General features: G+C 31.8%; 1 protein-coding gene across 1 annotated transcript in view; it reads right to left on the minus strand.

Moving 5' to 3' along the window:
- The window catches only part of LOC142229653 (sodium-dependent nutrient amino acid transporter 1-like), a 35,024-nt gene extending 20,643 nt beyond the window's left edge, over positions 1-14,381 (minus strand). The window contains exon 1 of the mRNA XM_075300237.1: positions 13,729-14,381. Within this exon, the coding sequence (XP_075156352.1) occupies positions 13,729-13,969 (241 nt within the window). The 5' untranslated portion in view covers positions 13,970-14,381. The remainder of the gene's footprint in view (positions 1-13,728) is intronic.
- Between the last annotated feature and the right edge of the window lie 6,704 nt (positions 14,382-21,085).

The following is a 21,085-nucleotide window of genomic DNA, read 5'->3' on the forward strand; positions in this document are numbered from 1 at the left end:
AACTGGTGCATTCTAAAGAGAAAATATTAAGTAAAAATTTTAGTAAAAGTGCTTTATTCTCGAGATATCGATTGTTGAAAATTCACATATTTTACCACTTTTTCGAAAAATGGTTGCATTTTTTCCAAAATTTAAGACGACACATGCATATTGGGAATAACTGGTGTATTCTAAAGAGAAAATATTAAGTAAACATTTTGCTAAAAATGTTTAGTTTTCGAGATATCGATCGTTGAAAGTTTAAATATTTTAACACTTAAGAAAAATGGCAGCATTTTTTCCAAAACTTGAAACAAACCTTGAGACAAAACATGCATATTGGGTATATATGGTGCATTCTAAAGAGAAAAAATTAAGTAAAAATATTGCTAAAAATGCATAGTTTTCGAGATATCTATCGTTGAAAATTCAAATATTTTAGCACTTTCGAATTATGTTTGCACTTTGTTACAAAACTTGAGACAAAGCATACATATTGGGTATATATGGTGCATTATAAAGAGAAAATATTAAGAAAAAATTTTGCTAAAAATGCTTAGTTTACGAGATATCGATCGCTGAAAATTTAAATATTTTAGCACTTGCGAAGAATGGTTGCACTTTTTTACAAAACTTGAGACAAAAGATGAATATTGGGTATAAATGGTGCATTCTAAACAGAAAATATTAAGTAAAAATTTTGCTAGAAATGCTTAGTTTTCGAGATATTGATCGTTGAAAATTTAAATAGGTTAGCACTTAAGAATAATGGCTGCATTTTTTCAAAACTTGAAACAAAACTTGAGACAAAATATGTATATTGGGTATATATGGTGCATTATAAAGAGAAAAAATTAAGTAAAAATATTGCTAAAAATGCTTAGTTTTCGAGATATCTATCGTTGAAAATTCAAATATTTTACCACTTTCGAAGAATGGCTGCATTTTTTTTTTACAAAACTTGAGACAAAACATGCATATTGGGTATATATGGTGTTTTTTAAAGTGAAAATGTTAAGTAAAAATTTTGCTAAAAATGCTTAGTTTTCGAAATATCGGTCGTTGAAAATTCAAATATTTTACCACTTTTTCGAAAAATAGTTGCATTTTTTACAAAATTTAAGACAAAACATGCATATTGGGTATAACTGGTGCATTCTAAAGAGAAAATATTAAGTAAAAATTTTGCTAAAAATGCTTACTTTTCGAGATATCGATCGCTGAAAATTTAAATATTTTGCCGTTGTTTCGAAAAATGGCTGCATTTTTTACAAAGTTTTAGACTAAATATGCAAATATTAAGTAAAAATTTTGTTAAAAATGCTTAGTTTTCGACATATCAATCGCTGAAAATTTAAATATTTTAGCACTTTCGAAGAATGGTTGCACTTTTTTACAAAATTTGAAGATTCAAATATTTTACCACTTTTTCGAAAAATGGTTGCTTTTGTTACAAAATTTAGGATAAAACATGCATATTAAGAATAAATGGTGTATTCTAAACAGAAAATATGAAGTACAAATTTTGCTAAAACTGCTTAGTTTTCGAGATATCGATCGTTGAAAATTCAAATATTTTAACACTTTCGAAGAATGGCTGCATTTTTTTTACAAAACTTGAGTCAGAACATGCATATTGGGTATATATGGTGTTTTCTAAAGTGAAAATGTTAAGTACAAAGTTGGCCCAAAATGCTTAGTTTTCGAGATTTCGATCGTTGAAAATTCAAACATTTTACCAATTTGTTGAAAATTGCTGCATTTTTTACAAATTTTAAGACTAAACATGCATATTGGGAATAAATGGTGTAGTTTAAAAAGAAAATATTTAGTAAAAATTTTGCTAAAAATGATTAGTTTTCGAGATATCGATTATTGAAAATTTAAATATTTGACCACTTTTTCGAAAAATGGCTGCATTTTTCCAAATTTAAGACCACAAATGCGTATTGGGAATAAGTGGTGTTTTCTAACGAGAAAATATTAAGCAAAACTTTTGCCAAAAAGTGCTTAGTTTTCGAGATATCGATTGTTGAAAATTCAAATATTTTATCATTGTTTCGAAAAGTGGCTTCATTTTTTACAAAAGTTAAGACCAATTGTGCACATTTTTTAGTGCCCAGAATAACAAACAAAAACTGAACAGTAAAAAGCCGTGAGCTAAGCTAATTTGATGAATATTTTCGTTTTTAATTATTTTGCGCAGAGGTTTAATGGATGGTGACGAGATGGTGACGAATGGTGGTATTGTATTGTTAAGTTGGCATTATCGCGCTAAAATAGCAATGTTTTCAGGGTTACTTTTCTTTAATAATTTATTTTAATGAAAGTAAACATCTTCAATTCTTACTTTGGGTCATTCCCCACCATGCTATAAGAAAATTAGCTAAAAACTTCTAATGTTATTCTGCTTTTACAGAATTATTTTTGCTTTTAGCGGCAAAACTCGAATCTTTAGGAATAAAGCATTACTTATGCCTTTTTACTATTTCATTTCTTTTTTTAGTCTTGGTACTAGGTTTGGGTTGGCCACCTAAGTATGGTGCCGACGGAAAATTATTGTATTTTCGAAAAAACAATCTTATTTAATGATTGTTCAAATTTTGGCGCAATATATGCTTTTTCAATTAAAATTTCTTTATTTGTCCTGAATTATATGTCCTTTACATTGTGTAAGTTGCCTGTTCAAAGTTTTACTTTAATCTGTCAGACACATTTTTTCCGTTGTTAATATCCCAATGGACAAAATAAAAATGAACCACATTTTCATGTATCGTTGATGCACAATTTGTTATTAGAAATGTTTGAACACTGCCACATTTCAGCCAAATATTGGTTTTTATGACAAAGAAAACACACACGGAAGCCAAAGCCGAATGGACGACGCGTTCAAATTCCGTTAAGATCTGGCAACCTTTAATTTATGTATACAAACCGTTCTGTTTGAGGACATGTCCCAGAAGTAAACGGTACGTAGATGACGGACCCCAAATAAAACGGTATATAGTTAAATGGATATACCTTAGTATTACGTGGTCATATGGGTAAAAAATCGGGATATATAGGGTAGGGGGAATGGTACGAAGCTATGTATGTAAAAAAAGTTTAAACTTTTTTGTGTCCCCAAACAATGCGATTGACATACATATATATATATATATATATATATATATATATATATATATATATATATATATATATATATATATATATATATATATATATATATATATATATATATATATATATATATATATATATATATATATATATATATATATATATATATATATATATATATATTGTTACGAATTTGATAATTATAGACATAAGTTTATTTAAATTAGTTTCCGTTAATTTAAAATTTCAAATTGTAACGATAAAATTTCGCTATCACTTCTTGGAATCATCTATTCATTTTCTAGTATTTTCCTGAATTTCTTTTATGTTCTTTTGTTTGCTTACCGAAATGTTAGTTCTTACTCTCTCATAGAATAACAACCCCTTTGCTTTGTTATTTTGCTTTCTCATTTCATCTCATTGTCTATTGTCATTGTTGTTGTAGTAATGCGAGCATATATCTATGTGAGTGTGTATGTGTTTGGCAGCCACCAGACGAATAACTTAATGGTCGTAGATCCTTCTAGCCTTGTCTAAGAATGTTATGGCGTTGCCAGAATATTGTAGTGCTACCAGAATGTTCTCGTATTGCCACACCGTCATATATAAAAGCGCTCGCATGCTGCTAACGAGTCAGTCTTAATTAAAGCGTCAAACGAATAACTTCAGTGTGAACGAATTGTAAAGTGTGAAGTCATAGTAAATAAATTGTAGATTGTCGTTATTTAAAAGAACTGTGTTTTAATTGTCCGGTAATTAAAAACGCCTAAATATAAAAACGTAACAATTGGTGTCGGAAGTGAAATAACGAAAAAAAAATCTACAATGAAGTTTAATGAGCTTCGTGTGGAAGACTTAAAAAAGGAATTGAGCAAACTGGAGCTGCCGACAACAGGCAATAAGGCCCAGCTTCAAAAGCGTCTACTGGAAGAGTTTGAACGGCGTAATATGGACATTGCGACGCATGAGTTTGATTATAAGGAAGACATTGATGAATCAATACTCGTCAATACAAGCAGTGTAGAAACTCCATCTGTGGCTTCGAGTGTTGTGGATTACACATCAATGCTCAATGTTTTGAGCAAAATGATGGAAGAAAACTCTAGAAAAATCATGGATGAGAATTCTAGAAAAATGGAAGAAAATTCTAGAAAATTGCTTAAAGAAAATGCCCTACAAATGGAAGCAAGTTCTAGAAAATTGGAAGAAAAATTCGACGAAAATTCTAGAATTCTCAACGAAAAATTACAACAAATTTCTGAAGGCATGGAGAAACGTGTGGACCATATAGAAAATCAAATTGTGGAATTGGATAAGAAAGTTCTTTCCGTGGATGAGAAAATTATGGTTCATGATGAGAAGTTTCTGCACATCGAGAAAAAAATGTCAGAGCTGGAAATTAAAGGTGGTCCAATGCGCGTCATCGAGGGCTCAAAAATCAAAACTCCTGTTTTCGATGGCTCAACGTCATTTGATGTCTTCAAATTTCAATTCGAAATGGTTGCTTGTAGAAATTTGTGGAATGACGATGATAAAGCAATTGAACTTCTATTGGCATTAAAGGGCAATGCTGCTGATGTGATACAAAGCATTCCCGCTGCTTCTAGAAATAACTATAATGAAGTAATAGCGGCACTTCAACGCAAGTATGGTGGAGAGCACAAGCAGGACATCTTCAGAATGGAATTGAGAGGAAGAATCCAGAAATCGAATGAAACCCTACAAGATTTCGCAACAGAAGTTGAGCGGCTAGTGCTTTTGGTATACCCTGGAGAGAATCATCCTCTTATAGATCGTATCAAGATTGAGACTTTTGTGAATGGCATTCGAGACCCTGAGATAAAATGTGCAACATATGCCGCACAAAAAGCTACATTCACAGAAACAGTAACATTTGCACTTGTACAAGAGACTGCGAGATTGCTGGCACGGCCTCAAATTCACAAAGTACGCAGAGTAGAGACCGAGTGTGAAGAATCGAAATCGGTCATTGAATTGGTAAAAGAGGCTCTAAAGCAGATAATGCAAGAAATGAAGCAGCAAGCAAATAAATCTAGAATGAAATGCTATAACTGTGATAAGGCTGGACATCTTTCCCGGGAATGTAAAGCGTGGCGTAAAACGTCGGGGTCAATCTCGCCATCTCCATTAAACAATAATCAGAAGAAGGCGACCACAAAGCCAAGCGACTCAAATTCAAATTTTGCGGATAATAGAAAAGGTGGCAAACAAGTTATTGATCAAGCCTTGACACGACGGCATTGCAATGTAGAAAGCAGACGCTACTCGAAGGCTGAACCAAAGGAGACAGTTGTAAATGTCAGGCAGTTACACATCGAATCTGGCACAGACTGGTCAACAGAGCAACATAAAGATCCCATTCTGAGAAAAATTATTTCGGCAAAACAAGAAAATAAGAAACCCAGCAAGAAAGACATCGCAGCCGAAAGTCCACTTATGAAAGCATACTGGGCTCAATGGGATAGTTTAGTTCTAGTCAATGGATCCCTGCAACGTAAATGGGAAAGCGAAGATGGCAAGAACAGCCGAAATTTGATCATCGTTCCAGATTCCAAAATAAGAGATGTTTTGGCGGAGTTCCATAATGGTCCCAGTGGAGGTCATCTGGGAATAACCAAAACCGCCGAGAAAGTGAAGCAACGATTCTACTGGGTTGGATGCCAGAAATCAATTGCTGAATGGGTAGCCAATTGCGAGAAGTGCATGAAGGCGAAAGGTCCAACAAGGAAAAGTCGAGGTCCTATGCAAGAATATAGACCAGGAGCCCCGTTTGAAAGAATAGCAATGGACGTGGCAGGCCCTTTCCCAGTAAGTGATTCTGGAAACCGTTATGTCCTTGTGGTCATGGATTACTTCAGCAAATGGCCGGAGGTGTATGCAATTCCAAACCAAGAAGCAAAAACGATTGTGGATGTTGTCAACAAAAACTGGATATGTCGCTACGGTGTGCCGTCCGAGATTCACTCAGACCAGGGAAGAAATTTTGAATCGGCCATATTCAAAGAGATGTGTGAATCCCTTGGTATCAAGAAAACGAGGACTACACCATTACATCCACAATCCGATGGCATGGTAGAAAGGTTTAATCGCACTCTGGAGGTACATCTTCGAAAAGTAGTGGACAACGGCCAGAGGGACTGGGACGAGCATATACCAAAGTTTTTGCTGTCGTATAGATCTGCCATTCATGATTCCACCTCTCGAACACCGGCCAATGTTCTATTCGGAACTGAGTTGAAGTTGCCTGGAGATCTGATATTTGGCGCTAAACCTAATGAGCTCGCCATGGAAGAAAACAGAAACGACATCCCAAACACTTTCGGTGAAGTTCACGAATCAGTGCGCAACAAAATAAAAATGGTCAGCAACAGAATGAAGGCGAGATACGATCGTGCTGTAAATACTGAGGGCTTCCAAGAAGAAGAATTGGTTCTGCTATTTAACCCGCAACGAAAGAAAGGATTGTGTCCTAAACTGCAAACACAGTGGGAAGGCCCATACAAAGTCATCAAGAAGATCAATGATGTTGTATACCGGATTCAGAAGGACGACAGCCCTAGATCAAAGATGAAAGTTGTACATCTGGAACGATTGGCTCCTTACGGAACAGGTTGTGTGCCTGTTCGGGACGAACAGGCTTAAGCGGGAGGCAGTGTTACGAATTTGATAATTATAGACATAAGTTTATTTAAATTAGTTTCCGTTAATTTAAAATTTCAAATTGTAACGATAAAATTTCGCTATCACTTCTTGGAATCATCTATTCATTTTCTAGTATTTTCCTGAATTTCTTTTATGTTCTTTTGTTTGCTTACCGAAATGTTAGTTCTTACTCTCTCATAGAATAACAACCCCTTTGCTTTGTTATTTTGCTTTCTCATTTCATCTCATTGTCTATTGTCATTGTTGTTGTAGTAATGCGAGCATATATCTATGTGAGTGTGTATGTGTTTGGCAGCCACCAGACGAATAACTTAATGGTCGTAGATCCTTCTAGCCTTGTCTAAGAATGTTATGGCGTTGCCAGAATATTGTAGTGCTACCAGAATGTTCTCGTATTGCCACACCGTCATATATAAAAGCGCTCGCATGCTGCTAACGAGTCAGTCTTAATTAAAGCGTCAAACGAATAACTTCAGTGTGAACGAATTGTAAAGTGTGAAGTCATAGTAAATAAATTGTAGATTGTCGTTATTTAAAAGAACTGTGTTTTAATTGTCCGGTAATTAAAAACGCCTAAATATAAAAACGTAACAATATATATATATATATATATATATATATATATATATATATATATATATATATATATATATATATATATATATATATATATATATATATATATATATATATATATATATATATATATATAATATATATATATATATATATATATATATATATATATATATATATATATATATATATATATAATATATATATATATATATATATATATATATATATATATATATATATATATATATATATATATATATATATATATATATATATATATTGGTCAGTTTGGTTCAATTTTTCTAAAATTAGCCCACATTTTCCAAATTTACCTTTCTGGTGGGTTCACAGTTTTTTGAATGTACGATATAACAAAGACTTCAAGTATAAGAAGCTTCATTGATTTCAGAAAAAAAAACCAAACCAAGAAACAAGGGAACAATATTCTCAAAAGAAATCGTAAAATTAGCCACATTTTCCAAAATTTACCTTTCTGGTGGGTTCACAGTTTTTTGAATGTACGATATAACAAAGACTTCAAGTATAAGAAGCTTCATTGATTTCAGAAAAAAAAACCAAACCAAGAAAACAAGGGAACAATATTCTCAAAAGAAATCGTAACCAATTTTTACCCTTAAGGCCGGTATGCACCTCTAGCGAAATTTTCGGTAGCAAAAATTTATTTAAGTCTACAACAAAAAAACAGGGCTGTGTACACAAATTATAAACCAGCTAATCGCTTTTAAAAATTGTTAATATATGTTCCAAATATTCCTCAAATAAATTGTTTATTATTTACAGACCTTTTAAAACTTTTACGCACACAATGATTGTAATAAATTAAATGTTTGCTGCCAAAATATGCTTTTGACAACCCTGTTATTTTCATTAGAGGTGCGTACCAACTTACGAAATTGAACGCTACCGAAAATTTCGTTAGCATAAATAGCAATGCATTTCTTATGGGAATGAAATTTTTCGCTAGAGGTGCATACCGGCCTTTAATCATTAATTTACATTTCAGTTAATTTAAATTTAATTTCTTCAAACCAAAATTGCTGTTCTTTGACATTGTGAGAAATTCGAAATACATTACTTTTATTTAAATTGTAGAAAATACCTACAGTTTATATTTCCCAGTAAAAACGTTTTCCCTTTCTTCATGAACTATCAAAGTGCTTTAAAAACGTGCTAACGCCAACTTAAATTTCCAAATTCAGACTCGACTTCAAGTAGAAATTATTGTATGTATACACAAAAAAAAAAAATCTGATTCAATCACGAAATTAATTGATCCAATTAATTTTTTAATTAAACATTAATTGACAGTCAATTAAAAAAATTAATTGATTCAATTAAAAAATTAATTGAAACTATTAATTTGTGTGATTGATTTTTATTTCAATAAAAAAAATGTTGAATCAATTAAATTTTTAATTGAATATTTTTAAAAACTCAATTAAGATTTTAATTGGAAAATTTTTCACGAATTTTTTTGTACATTTTTAAAATAAAGTGTTGGAAAACATCTTCTATTTTTGAACGCTATTTTGGTTTGTGGTCAAGATGCAAAAACTCCTCACATTTAAAGACTATTTCATAAATTTTAGAATTTATTGTTGTTTTTTGATTTCAGCTTAAAACCATGCATTGACTAAGCTACAAGTGTAGCTTAACCAACAGAGGAAAAGTATGCTTGTCAAATTTATTTGGGCAAAGCCCTATAGACTGCAAGATGGTTGGATGTACAGCTGTTTCGGAATTACCACATTCCTCATCAGCATCCTCTACTTGCAGCAAAACTATCAACCAATTATCAGAATAAATTCGGGTAATTCACTCAACCCAAAGTGAACTACACTTGAACCTTCCGAAAAAGGTTTGGTAGTCGACTACTGTCTAAACAAATTTTGCAAGCATATCTCTTTCCTTTGCCAAACTCAAATCATCGATTTGAATGTAGTTGGCTGGGTTTGTTTTTGAGCGTTCTTACTCTATCTTCATTCGTTTTGTTTGTTATTGTTGGTTTCTCTTCAATCATTATTATTGTTATTGATTTCAGCTTAACCCTTGTGTATGTGATAAAACCGGATGCGATACCAGCGTGATAAGGTCCCGTGGGACCTATAATAAAAAACGAATGGTAGAGAGGTTATCCCTACGATATTTTTCGATTATTTACTATGGGTGGAGTCTTCTACGACTCACAAATTGCATATATAGATATTTGTTTGTAAATAAAGAGTTTATTTTTTATTTTTAATAGAATACAGATAATGGTTAAATTTTTGATTAGTATTCTAGAGGCCCTGATGTTTGCCACAGGCGTGGTACGTATAAGTATCCTTATACGTACCAAGCAACAATATATTGTTTTAGAAGTTGAATGTTCTGAACAAACTGGATGTTTGAAGGAAAAACAAACCGATTTTTTGTAGTGACGTTCGTTTTGTTCGCAGTATTATGTGCAATAGTTGCTTCAAACTTGGTCAAAATTGAGGAACATTTTGTCAAATTCCAGGAGCCTATGGGTTTGGATATGTATAGAAATATAAAAACTTAGATCGACCATGATTTCTATGAAGTTCAAATAACTTTTTTTCCACTTATAGTTTCGCTATATATATCCACTATCCTCGGAACACATAAAACTATGTACTATGAAGCAATGAAACCAATGGAAACTTCAAAAATGACAAGTTCTTCTAAATAACGGTATTTTCTGAAAGGATGTTGTTGTTATTAATTGTTCCAAATACAAAAATCGCATTATCTTTATGCAACTTTTTAAACTGCGCTAAAACCACTAATGCAATTAGTGGTAGGTCCCAATGGACCTCATCACGCAGAATCGCACTAAACTTTTTAAAATACCTATAAAAACCAATTTAATGATTCAATCACATAAAAATTTACAGTTTTCAACTTAAAACACTTTAATACAAGAAGTCATAAACCATCACGCTGCAAATCATGCAAAAGATAAAGTTATGTAGGAATAAAAATCAAAAAAGTCCAGCGGGACCACATCACGCACAGAAGGGTTAAAATCATGCATCAAAATAAACCCGGCCAACTGCACTCAAATCGATGATTTGACGGTGGCAAAGGAAAAGAGATATGTTTGTACGAATTTATTTCGGTATAAGCCGGCTATCATGTAAAACCTTTTTTCGGAAGGTTCAAGTGTGGTTCACTGTTGGGTTTAGTGAACTGCCTGAATTTATTCTGATAATTGGTTGATAGTTTTGCTGCAAGTAGAGGATGCTGATGAGGAATGTGGTAATTCCGAAACGTGCGTCCATCCAACTATCTTGCAGTCTATAGGGCTTTGCCCAAATAAATTTGACAAGCATACTTTACCTCTGTTGGTTAAGCCATACTTGTAGTTTAGTCAATGCATGGTTTTAAACTGAAATCAAAAACAATAATAATGATTGAAGAGAAACCAACAATAACAAATAAAACGAATTTTAGAATTTTTTAGAATTGACCCTAGCCTTCTTTCATGAAAAGATACCCATTTTTAAGTGGAATCACTTAACTATAAGGACAAAACTACTTTATCGGCTTTTGGAAAGGAAAACAGTTTATATAAGAGAAGTTCACAAATGCTATTATAACCAAAATTCGCGTTCGTATTTTAAGGAGATGAAATCATTGGCCTCAAGACAATATTTTTTCAATGCACAAAACAATTCACATCTACTATTTTAATTTAGTAATATCGTAATAACTTTAGAATATTATAATAAAATAAAAAGGATAATCGAGTCAAATGCTAATATTCCCAATAATTTACTGACAGTTTATCTAACAAATTTGTATTGTAGTAGTAGATTTAGAGTTTACGAAAATTTTTATGAATATGAGGAAAAAACTTTACAACAAGGTATATTTGCTGCAAAAATTCCCGCATAATGGCTGGAATCATAAATAATGTTTCAGTGTTGCCAGGTGATTTTTCCCCCCAAATCTTAAGAAAAAACCCCTAAATTGGTCTAGACTTTTTTCAAAAACCCCCAAAAAATTTAAGAATGTTAATAAGTCAAAAAGGTGTCCCAAATTTCGTTAAAAAATCCTGCAGTGATACACTTTACAAATTAAATTTAACACAAATATATATACTGAAAAAAATTTTTTTCTGAAGAACAAAATTTCTTTTGAAGTAAATAAAAATCAGTAGATAATTACACCACTTTTCACAAATTCGGGTTTATTTGTCTAAAATTACGTTCCTGATAATAATACAAAATGTATATCAATATAAAGAGCAGACAAAACAATATAATCCATTGTATAAATCTTTCAAATCAAATTAATTAAAACAATGGCTTATAAAGTACAAATAATAGAAATAAAAAATAAACAAAAATTAAAGTTCAGTAAATATATACATTATTTAGAATATTATAATAAAATAAAAAGGATAATCGAGTCAAATGCTAATATTCCCAATAATTTACTGACAGTTTATCTAACAAATTTGTATTGTAGTAGTAGATTTAGAGTTTACGAAAATTTTTATGAATATGAGGGAAAAACTTTACAACAAGGTATATTTGCTGCAAAAATTCCCGCATAATGGCTGGAATCATAAATAATGTTTCAGTGTTGCCAGGTGATTTTTCCCCCCAAATCTTAAGAAAAAACCCCTAAATTGGTCTAGACTTTTTTCAAAAACCCCCAAAAAATTTAAGAATGTTAATAAGTCAAAAAGGTGTCCCAAATTTCGTTAAAAAATCCTGCAGTGATACACTTTACAAATTAAATTTAACACAAATATATATACTGAAAAAAATTTTTTTCTGAAGAACAAAATTTCTTTTGAAGTAAATAAAAATCAGTAGATAATTACACCACTTTTCACAAATTCGGGTTTATTTGTCTAAAATTACGTTCCTGATAATAATACAAAATGTATATCAATATAAAGAGCAGACAAAACAATATAATCCATTGTATAAATCTTTCAAATCAAATTAATTAAAACAATGGCTTATAAAGTACAAATAATAGAAATAAAAAATAAACAAAAATTAAAGTTCAGTAAATATATACATTATTCGCCAAAATTGTAGGCGTGAAATTATGAGACCAATAATTTAATGTTACAATACCATTTCTTAATTTGTTTTTAATTGTATCAAATATTAAAAATGCCCCTTCAACAGATGCGTTTAAAACAAAATGTCATTGCTTACTTGCTTGTATTTAAGAACATGGATTGACTTCCCTAATTTTTTTTTCAAAATTCCAAATTTTGTTGAGAATTGCTCCACTTTATAGGGTCTAAAATAATTTTTTACCCCCAAAAATCCCCCCAAATAAATGTTACCCCTAAAAATCCCCCTAAACGTGTAAAAAACCCCTAAATTGCCAACCTGGCAACACTGTAATGTTTCAACTGAGCTTTGAAATATGTGGAAAACCTTATTCTCGCAGCAAGGCTTAGATAAAAACGCCGTTTTATCCATATTTCAATAGAAATGAAAAAAAAGCCAAAAAAAAAAACTAAAAGCTAAATGTATATTTTTCCCTGCTAAACGTCTTCAAAAAAAGCCAAATCTAGCGGGAAAAAAGCTACATTGGTAACGCTGGTGTACAGTAACATATGTTCATACATTTTCTTAAATTTGCGGAAAATATTTACATATATCGGCGTTTGTAATATAGGCGTTTGTAATATAGTTTAGTTAAAATTTTCTGACGGATTAAATTTTTCTAGTAAACTATATATTTAATTAAACAACAAAAATATATTTAATTTCAAAACATAAACATATATAATAATGTAAATTAAACAAAATTTACTAAAATTAAATTTAATTAATGACGAAAATTGTTTATATTTGGGGTCATATAAAAATACGTACCGATATATACCCCATTAAAAACAGCTGAAATTCTAGAAGTCAAATTTCGGGAGATCGGTCCGTATGAGAGCTGTATCAAAACATGAACCGATATGTACTATATATAGCACAGCTGGATGTGTTACGAACTGAATGGCGAATTTATTATACCTCAATCACTATCCTATGGTTGTGGGTATAAACAAAAAAAATGGAAATTTGGAAAATACCGGCAGATTACATTCGTGAAGCCTACAACACGTTTTTTGACTTATCTTAAATTTAGATTTCATTTGGTGTTGGAGTCAATACAAAATATTTTCACACAACTAATGATCTAAACTACGATGTACAATAGTAAAATGGAATGGTTAACTTTAATTAACATACTCCCGTCCAATGTATACTAAATTTTTAAGGTAACGTTTACTAAGGTTGTTAATTTTTACACATATTTATTTGCCAAAGTTAAATGGAACAAATCAATCAATTCTAATAAAAGAATACTCACCAATTAAAAACAGCACAACAATGTAGGGTATTAGGAATGCCCCGCCACCATTTTCATAAGCGGTAAATGGAAAACGCCATATGTTGCCCAAACCAACGGAGACCGATATACAGGACATCAAAAACTCTAGACCACTAGCCCACTTCTCCCGTTTCGGCGGTTCGACGGTAATGGTAGTGGAAGTTATCCCAGTATCAGTTGTTCCATGGCTACTATTTTTTCCTTTTTCAATGACAATCATTTCGAATCAAAAAAAAAACAGCGACAGTTATTATTAAGTCGAACAGAACGATGAAGTTAAGGTGAAGAAGTCGGCGTTAAATACAAAACACAATTTTTGATTTCTTTCCCAAGCGCTCTTATATAAAGTTCATCAAAGATCTCTTGTCAAAATGCAAATACTATTGGGATGCTTCCCTATCGTATGCTTGTAAGTACTTTGCAAACACTTTCGATTTTTTATAAAGATACGATATATTAGACCATTTTACGATTGACTTGCTATTCGTTGATTTTTTTGCTTTCTTTCGTTTGGGGTTTGATTTGATTTTTTGTTATTTTCTTCGCACCCGCAGATGGTAGCGAACCCTTCACAACACGGAAAGCAAGTAATTTATCAAACGATGATGGTTCTTCAATGAATAGAACTGACAGACTGAGAAAAAGTAATTTGCTCACTTGCATTCAAATTGACTGTAGATTTGGATATCACTAAAACAAAATATGAAGACGATGTGACGGTGTTGCCTTCGCTGCTGGCGTTAGCAGTGACCATGGCAAAAAACATCGAGAGAGTAAGATGATTGGTATACTTTTGATTCTCAGAGTTGAATCGATTTTGTTCAGCATCATGGAAATCAATTGAGTCGCCATGTAGTGATAACAGTTAAACTATGTGCATGTTAATAAATTGTAAGTAAATCATGGAATCTTACACAGTTTTGCACAACATTATTTGTAGAATTTCTTTTTCGAAATAAACACTGAAGAACAATTGGCCTATTGTAAAATATTTTGTAAGCTACATACGATTTTAGGACAAACAATATTGAGGATAAATTTCTTTAAAATAAAGAAATTTAAAAAAAAAACTAAATTCATATGCCCACACGCAAAAAAATAGTTCTTTCCTCCCAAACGAAATTTTAGACAAACAAAGTTCGTTTCTCATTTGCTTTTCGCTGTAAGGAAGTGTATTTGGAAGAAAAGTATATACTTTTTGTGATAAACGTTTATTATTTTCCACACGCTCACAAAAAATCGCTTCTGTAACATATACTCCCAAACATATTTTGCTTCAAGCATATACATTTTTGGCTATTGCCCAAACATTTATATGTTTGATCTCTTCCAATATATAATATGTTTGAAAGCATATTGGTCTAAACAATATATGTTTCGGTAGTCAATTTCCAAACATTTTGTACTTTTGCATCCAAATTCAATAATGTTGTCTTCTAAAACCAATATGTTATTATGTGAACATATAATATGTTTGGAAGCATTTTGCACCCAAAAATATTATATGCTTAAAAAAATTCTCCCAAACAATATTGTGCTCAAAATTTTATTTATTTATTTATATATTTACAATCATAATGAATTATGAAAATAAACAGGTAATATAGATGCTAACAACATAGGTTTTCGACCTGAATGCTCAAAATTCTGTTTCTGCCCAAATGTATATTCCCCCACATCTTTCTCACTTCCACGAGATTTTTTAGTTCTTAGCACCTTTTTCTGTAATACAAACATTGTAGAAGAAATTATTCAATTGTATGATTTTTTTTATTTTAATTTTACCTTTTGCCGGACGGGGATTCGAACAGCGGACCACACAGTTTGTAAGGATCAAAGAAGTAGCTGATCAATTGCCCAAGGAAAAATAATATGTTAATTTTGTAATAACAAGCAACAACCACCAACTTAATTCAATATCGCTCCCTGTTAAATAGCGCTCCAAGCTACTAAACACTATATATGTTTATAGGCTATTTCTAAATTAATATATGTTTGCATCCAAGCATATTATATTTAAAAACATTTATGTCCCAAACATAATATGTTCTAACATATTAACATATATGTCCCAAGCATGTTATGCTAGTTTATGAACATTATATGCTTGCACTCAAAAATATTGTGTTTAAAAATTTGTGTTCCAAACATATAATGTTTATAGCCAAACATATGAAAAACAGTATTTTTCATCCGTGCAGGATGTAAAAACAATTTCATAAAGACAAACTAAAGAAAAACATTTTTTTTCTTGCTAATTGCATTTTCCCTCACATCTTTCTCACATCCACGAGGTTTTTATACCCTCCACCATAGGATGGGGGTATATTAACTTTGTCATTCCGTTTGTAACACATCGAAATATTGCTCTAAGACCCCATAAAGTATATATATTCTGGGTCGTGGTGAAATTTTGAGTCGATCTAAGCATGTCCGTCCGTCTGTCCGTCCGTCCGTCTGTCCGTCTGTCCGGCTGTCCGTCCGTCTGTGGAAATCACGCTAACTTCCGAACGAAACAAGCTATCGACTTGAAACTTGGCACAAGTAGTTGTTATTAATGTAGGTCGGATGGTATTGAAAATGGGCCATATCGGACCACGTTTACGTATAGCCCCCATATAAACCGATCCCCAAATTTGGCTTGGGGAGCCTCCCGGAGCAGCAAAATTCATCCGATCCGGTTGAAATTTGGTACGTGGTCTTAGTATACGGTCTCTAACAACCATGCAAAAATTGGTCCATATCGGTCCATAATTATATATGGCCCCCATATAAACCGATCCTCAGATTTGACCTCCGGAGCCTCTTGGAGGGGCAAAATTCATCCGATCCGATTGAAATTTGGTACCTGATGTTAGTATATGGTCTCTAACAACCATGCAAAAATTGGTCCATATCGGTCCATAATTATATATAGCCCCCATATAAACCGATCCCCAGATTTGACCTCCGGAGCCTCTTGGAGGGGCAAAATTCATCCGATCCGGTTGAAATTTGGTACCTGATGTTAGTTTACGGCCTCTAATAACCATGCAAAAATTGGTCCATATCGGTCCATAATTATATATAGCCCCCATATAAACCGATCCCCAGATTTGACCTCCGGAGCCTCTTGGAAGAGCAAAATTCATCCGATCCAGTTGAAATTTGGTACATGGTGTTAGTATATGGTCTCTAACAACCATGCAAAAATTGGTCCATATCGGTCCATAATTATATATAGTTCCCATATAAACCGTCCCCAGATTTGACGCCGGAACCTCTTGGAGGAGCAAAAGTCATCCGATACGGTTGAAATTTGGTACATTTTGTCAATATATGGCCTCTAAAAGCCATGTAAAAATTGTTCCATATCGGTCTTTAGTTATATATAGCCGATGACTTATTACACAAAAATTGGTCCATATCGCCAAAAATAATCTACCAAAACTTTATTTCCATAGAATATTTTGTCAAATTTTATTACTATAGAAAGTTTTGTCAAAATTTCATTTCTATAGAAAGTTTTGTCAAAAGTTTATTTCTATACAAATGTTTGTCAAAATTTTATTTCCATAGAAAATTTTGTCAAAATTTTATTTCTATAGAAAATTTTGTAATCGACCAAAACTTTATTTCCATAGAAAATTTTGTCAAATTTTATTACTATAGAAAGTTTTGTTAAAATTTCATTTCTATAGAAAGTTTTGTCCAAAGTTTATTTCTATAGAAATGTTTGTCAAAATTTTATTTCTATAGAAAATTTTGTAAAAAATTTATTTCTGTAGAAAATTTTGTCAACATTTTATTTCTATACAAAATTTTGTCAAAATTTTATTTCTATACAAAATTTTGTCAACATTTTATTTCTATAGAAATTTTTGTCAAAATTGTATTGCTATAGAAAATTTTGTCAACATTTTACTTCCATAGAAAATTTTGTCAACATTTTATTTCTATAGAAAATTTTGTCAAGTTTTTATTTCTATAGAAAATTCTGTCAAATTTTTATTTCTATAGAAAATTTTGTCAAAATTTTATTTCTATAGAAAATTTTGTCAAACTAGATTATATACGTATTTAATCGGCCTTTTTTTGTTTAATATATACCCCGTATGGGCTAACTTACAATTTAGAAGACAGTGTTAAAAAGTTTTACGATACCTTGCCATCGGCAAGTGTTATCGCAACCCAAGTAATTCGATTGTGGATGACAGCCTTTAGTAGAAGTTCCTACGCAATCCATGGTGGAGGGTACATAAGATTCGGCCTGGCCGAACTTACGGCCGTATATACTTGTTTTGTAATACTTTTTCCTGTAATACCAACAATGTAGAAGAATTTTTTTTTTTACCTTTCGCCTGGACGGAGAATCGAACCGCGGACCATGCACTTTGTAAGCCAACACACTAACCACTGAGCTAAATAAGTTATATTTATATAGCATAGCTTGCGGCGCCCACGAACCGAATAAACAAAGTTTATTTAACAGAAATAAACATTTAGTTTGGCACCGTGGAGCAGTGGTTGCTACGTCCGACTTGCATGCCAAGGGTCGTGGGTTCGATCCCTGCTTCGACCAAAGTTTTTTTTGTTTTTTTTTTACATATATTCCAGATATGTTCGGAATATTCCGAAACATTTTTCAACATTACATTGTAGTGTATTAAATTTTGAACTGTAAAATGTGTCTTATTAAAGACCTAAAGTCAGAAAAGAACAGTGTTTGATATAAACGAAATGGACTGTGTTGTTTCAAAAATAACTTTTTTTTTATTGAAAAAAAATAAAAATTTTGTAACAAACGAATTTTTTTGATGATAAAAGTTTAAAATTTTCGAAGCAATTCAAAAACTCTAACAAAAGAAAAACGTTTTCGGTATACGTTTTCCAAACGTTTTTTTTTTCTTTGCGTGCATATTCAAAACAATTTAAGGACAGTTTATTGAAGGAATTTATATAGTAAAGGTAGATTTAAAATTTACGTAAACTTGTTTGAATATGGGATAGAATATTGAAGATAAAAAACAAGATTTAGCCTGAAGATGTTGCATCTTTGATTTCATGTTTGTTTAATTAAGAAAATATTTTTACTTAAAGTGCCTGTCAATAATTGGCATTTATTAGATTAGGAATATCATTGTTAATAAATCGCAAAAAGATTTTTTTTTATAGAAAAAGTTCTTATAATTTTTGTTTGTTCGCACTACTTATGAAAAAATCTTAGTTCCGGAACGAACTAGTTCCACTGAATGATTAACTACACAGACAAAAATTTTACGAAAATGTTTCCAATTAAAATCTTAATTGAGTTTTAAAAAATATTCAATTAAAAATTTAATTGATTCAACAAATTTCTTAATTGAAATAAAAATCAATCAAACAAATTAATAGTATCAATTAAATATTTAATTGGATCAATTGATTTTTTAATTGACTGTCAATTAATTTTTTAATTGATACTATCATTTCTGTGATTGAAGACATTTCAATTAAAAAATTAATTGGATCAATTAATTTCGTGATTGAATCAGAAAAAAAAATTTTTGTGTGTAAATGGATTGATCGGTACTAGTTCCTTCACTTTCGTCCATATCGTTCAATGAAAAAACTATTGTCGTGAGGATACACTTTATTTTAAAAGCGTTTTTTATTTGAAACATAGCTTATTTTCTGATCGAAGTCGAGCTTGAATTAAAAAATATAAGTTACGCACATAAAGAAAAAATCTGAAAAATAATAAATTCAAATTTGTTTCCTAGTATCAACTACATAAAACTTAAATTGTGTCTTAAAAGTATCGTTACTTCAATTCTCCGTTTTTTTTTGCTCGGAATCAATATCAAAATCAGTGGTCAGTAATCAGTAATCAGTAAAGAAAATATCTTTGGAACCACACTGGAAGAAGAGTTATTTTCTGAGGAAAGAAGAGTTTTCTTTTGACGCAAGAAAAATTTCTTTAAAAGTAAATAAAAACAAGTAAGGAAAGTCTAAAGTCGGGCGGGGCCGACTATATTATACCCTGCACCACTTTGTAGATCTAAATTTTCAATACTATATCACAGCCGTCAAATGTGTTGGGGGCTATATATAAAGGTTTGTCCCAAATACATACATTTAAATATCACTCGATCTGGAAAGATTTTGATAGACTTCTACAAAATCTATAGACTCAAAATTTAAGTCGGCTGATGCACTAGGGTGGAACACAATGTTAGTAAAAAAATATGGGAAACCTTTAAATCTGAAGCAATTTTAAGGAAACTTCGCAAAAGTTTATTTATGATTTATCGCTCGATATATATGTATTAGAAGTTTAGGAAAATTAGAGTAATTATTACAACTTTTCGACTAAGCAGTGGCGATTTAACAAGGAAAATGTTGGTATTTTGACCATTTTTGTCGAAATCAGAAAAACATATATCTGGGAGCTATATCTAAATCTGAACCGATTTCAATCAAATTTGGCACACATGACTGTATTACTACTTGTACTCCTAGTGCAAAATTTCAACCAAATTGGGCCAAAACTCTGGCTTCTGGGGCCATATAAGTCCATATCGGGCGAAAAATATATATGGAAGCTATATCTAAATCTGAACCGATTTCAATCAAATTTGGCACACGTGACAATACTACCAATTGTACTCCTTGTGCAAAATTTCAAGCTAATCGGGATAAAACTCTGGCTTCTGGGTCCATATAAGTGCATATCGGGCGAAAGATATATATGGGAGCTATATCTAAATCTGAATCGATTTCAACCAAATTTGGCACGTATAGCTACAATGCTAAATCTACTCCCTGTGCAAAATTTCAACCAAATTGGGCCAAAACTCTGGATTTTAGGACCATATTAGTCCATATCGGGCGAAAGATATATGTGGGAGTTATATCTAAATCTGAACCGATTTCAATCTAATTTTGCACACTTGACTATACGACTAAATGTTATGTTTGTACAAAATTTCAAGCAAATCGGTATAAAACTCTGGCTGCTGGATCTATATTAGTGCATATCGGGCGAAAGATATATATGGGAGCTATATCTAAATCTGAACCGATTTCTTCCAAAATCAATAGGGTTCTATTCTGACCCAAATTAGGAACATGTGCCAAATTTGAAGGCGATTGGACTTAAATTGCGACCTAGACTTTGATCACAAAAATGTGTTCACAGACAGACGGACGGACAGACGGAGAGACGGACAGACGGACATGGTTATATCGACTCAGGGACCAACCCTGAGCATTTTTGCCAAAGACACCATGTGTCTATCTCGTCTCCTTCTGGGTGTTGCAAACATATGCACTAACTTATAATACCCTGTTCCACAGTGTGGCGCAGGGTATAATT

This window comes from Haematobia irritans, chromosome 3 (assembly GCF_050003625.1).
Source record: "Haematobia irritans isolate KBUSLIRL chromosome 3, ASM5000362v1, whole genome shotgun sequence".
Taxonomy (NCBI): domain Eukaryota; kingdom Metazoa; phylum Arthropoda; class Insecta; order Diptera; family Muscidae; genus Haematobia; species Haematobia irritans.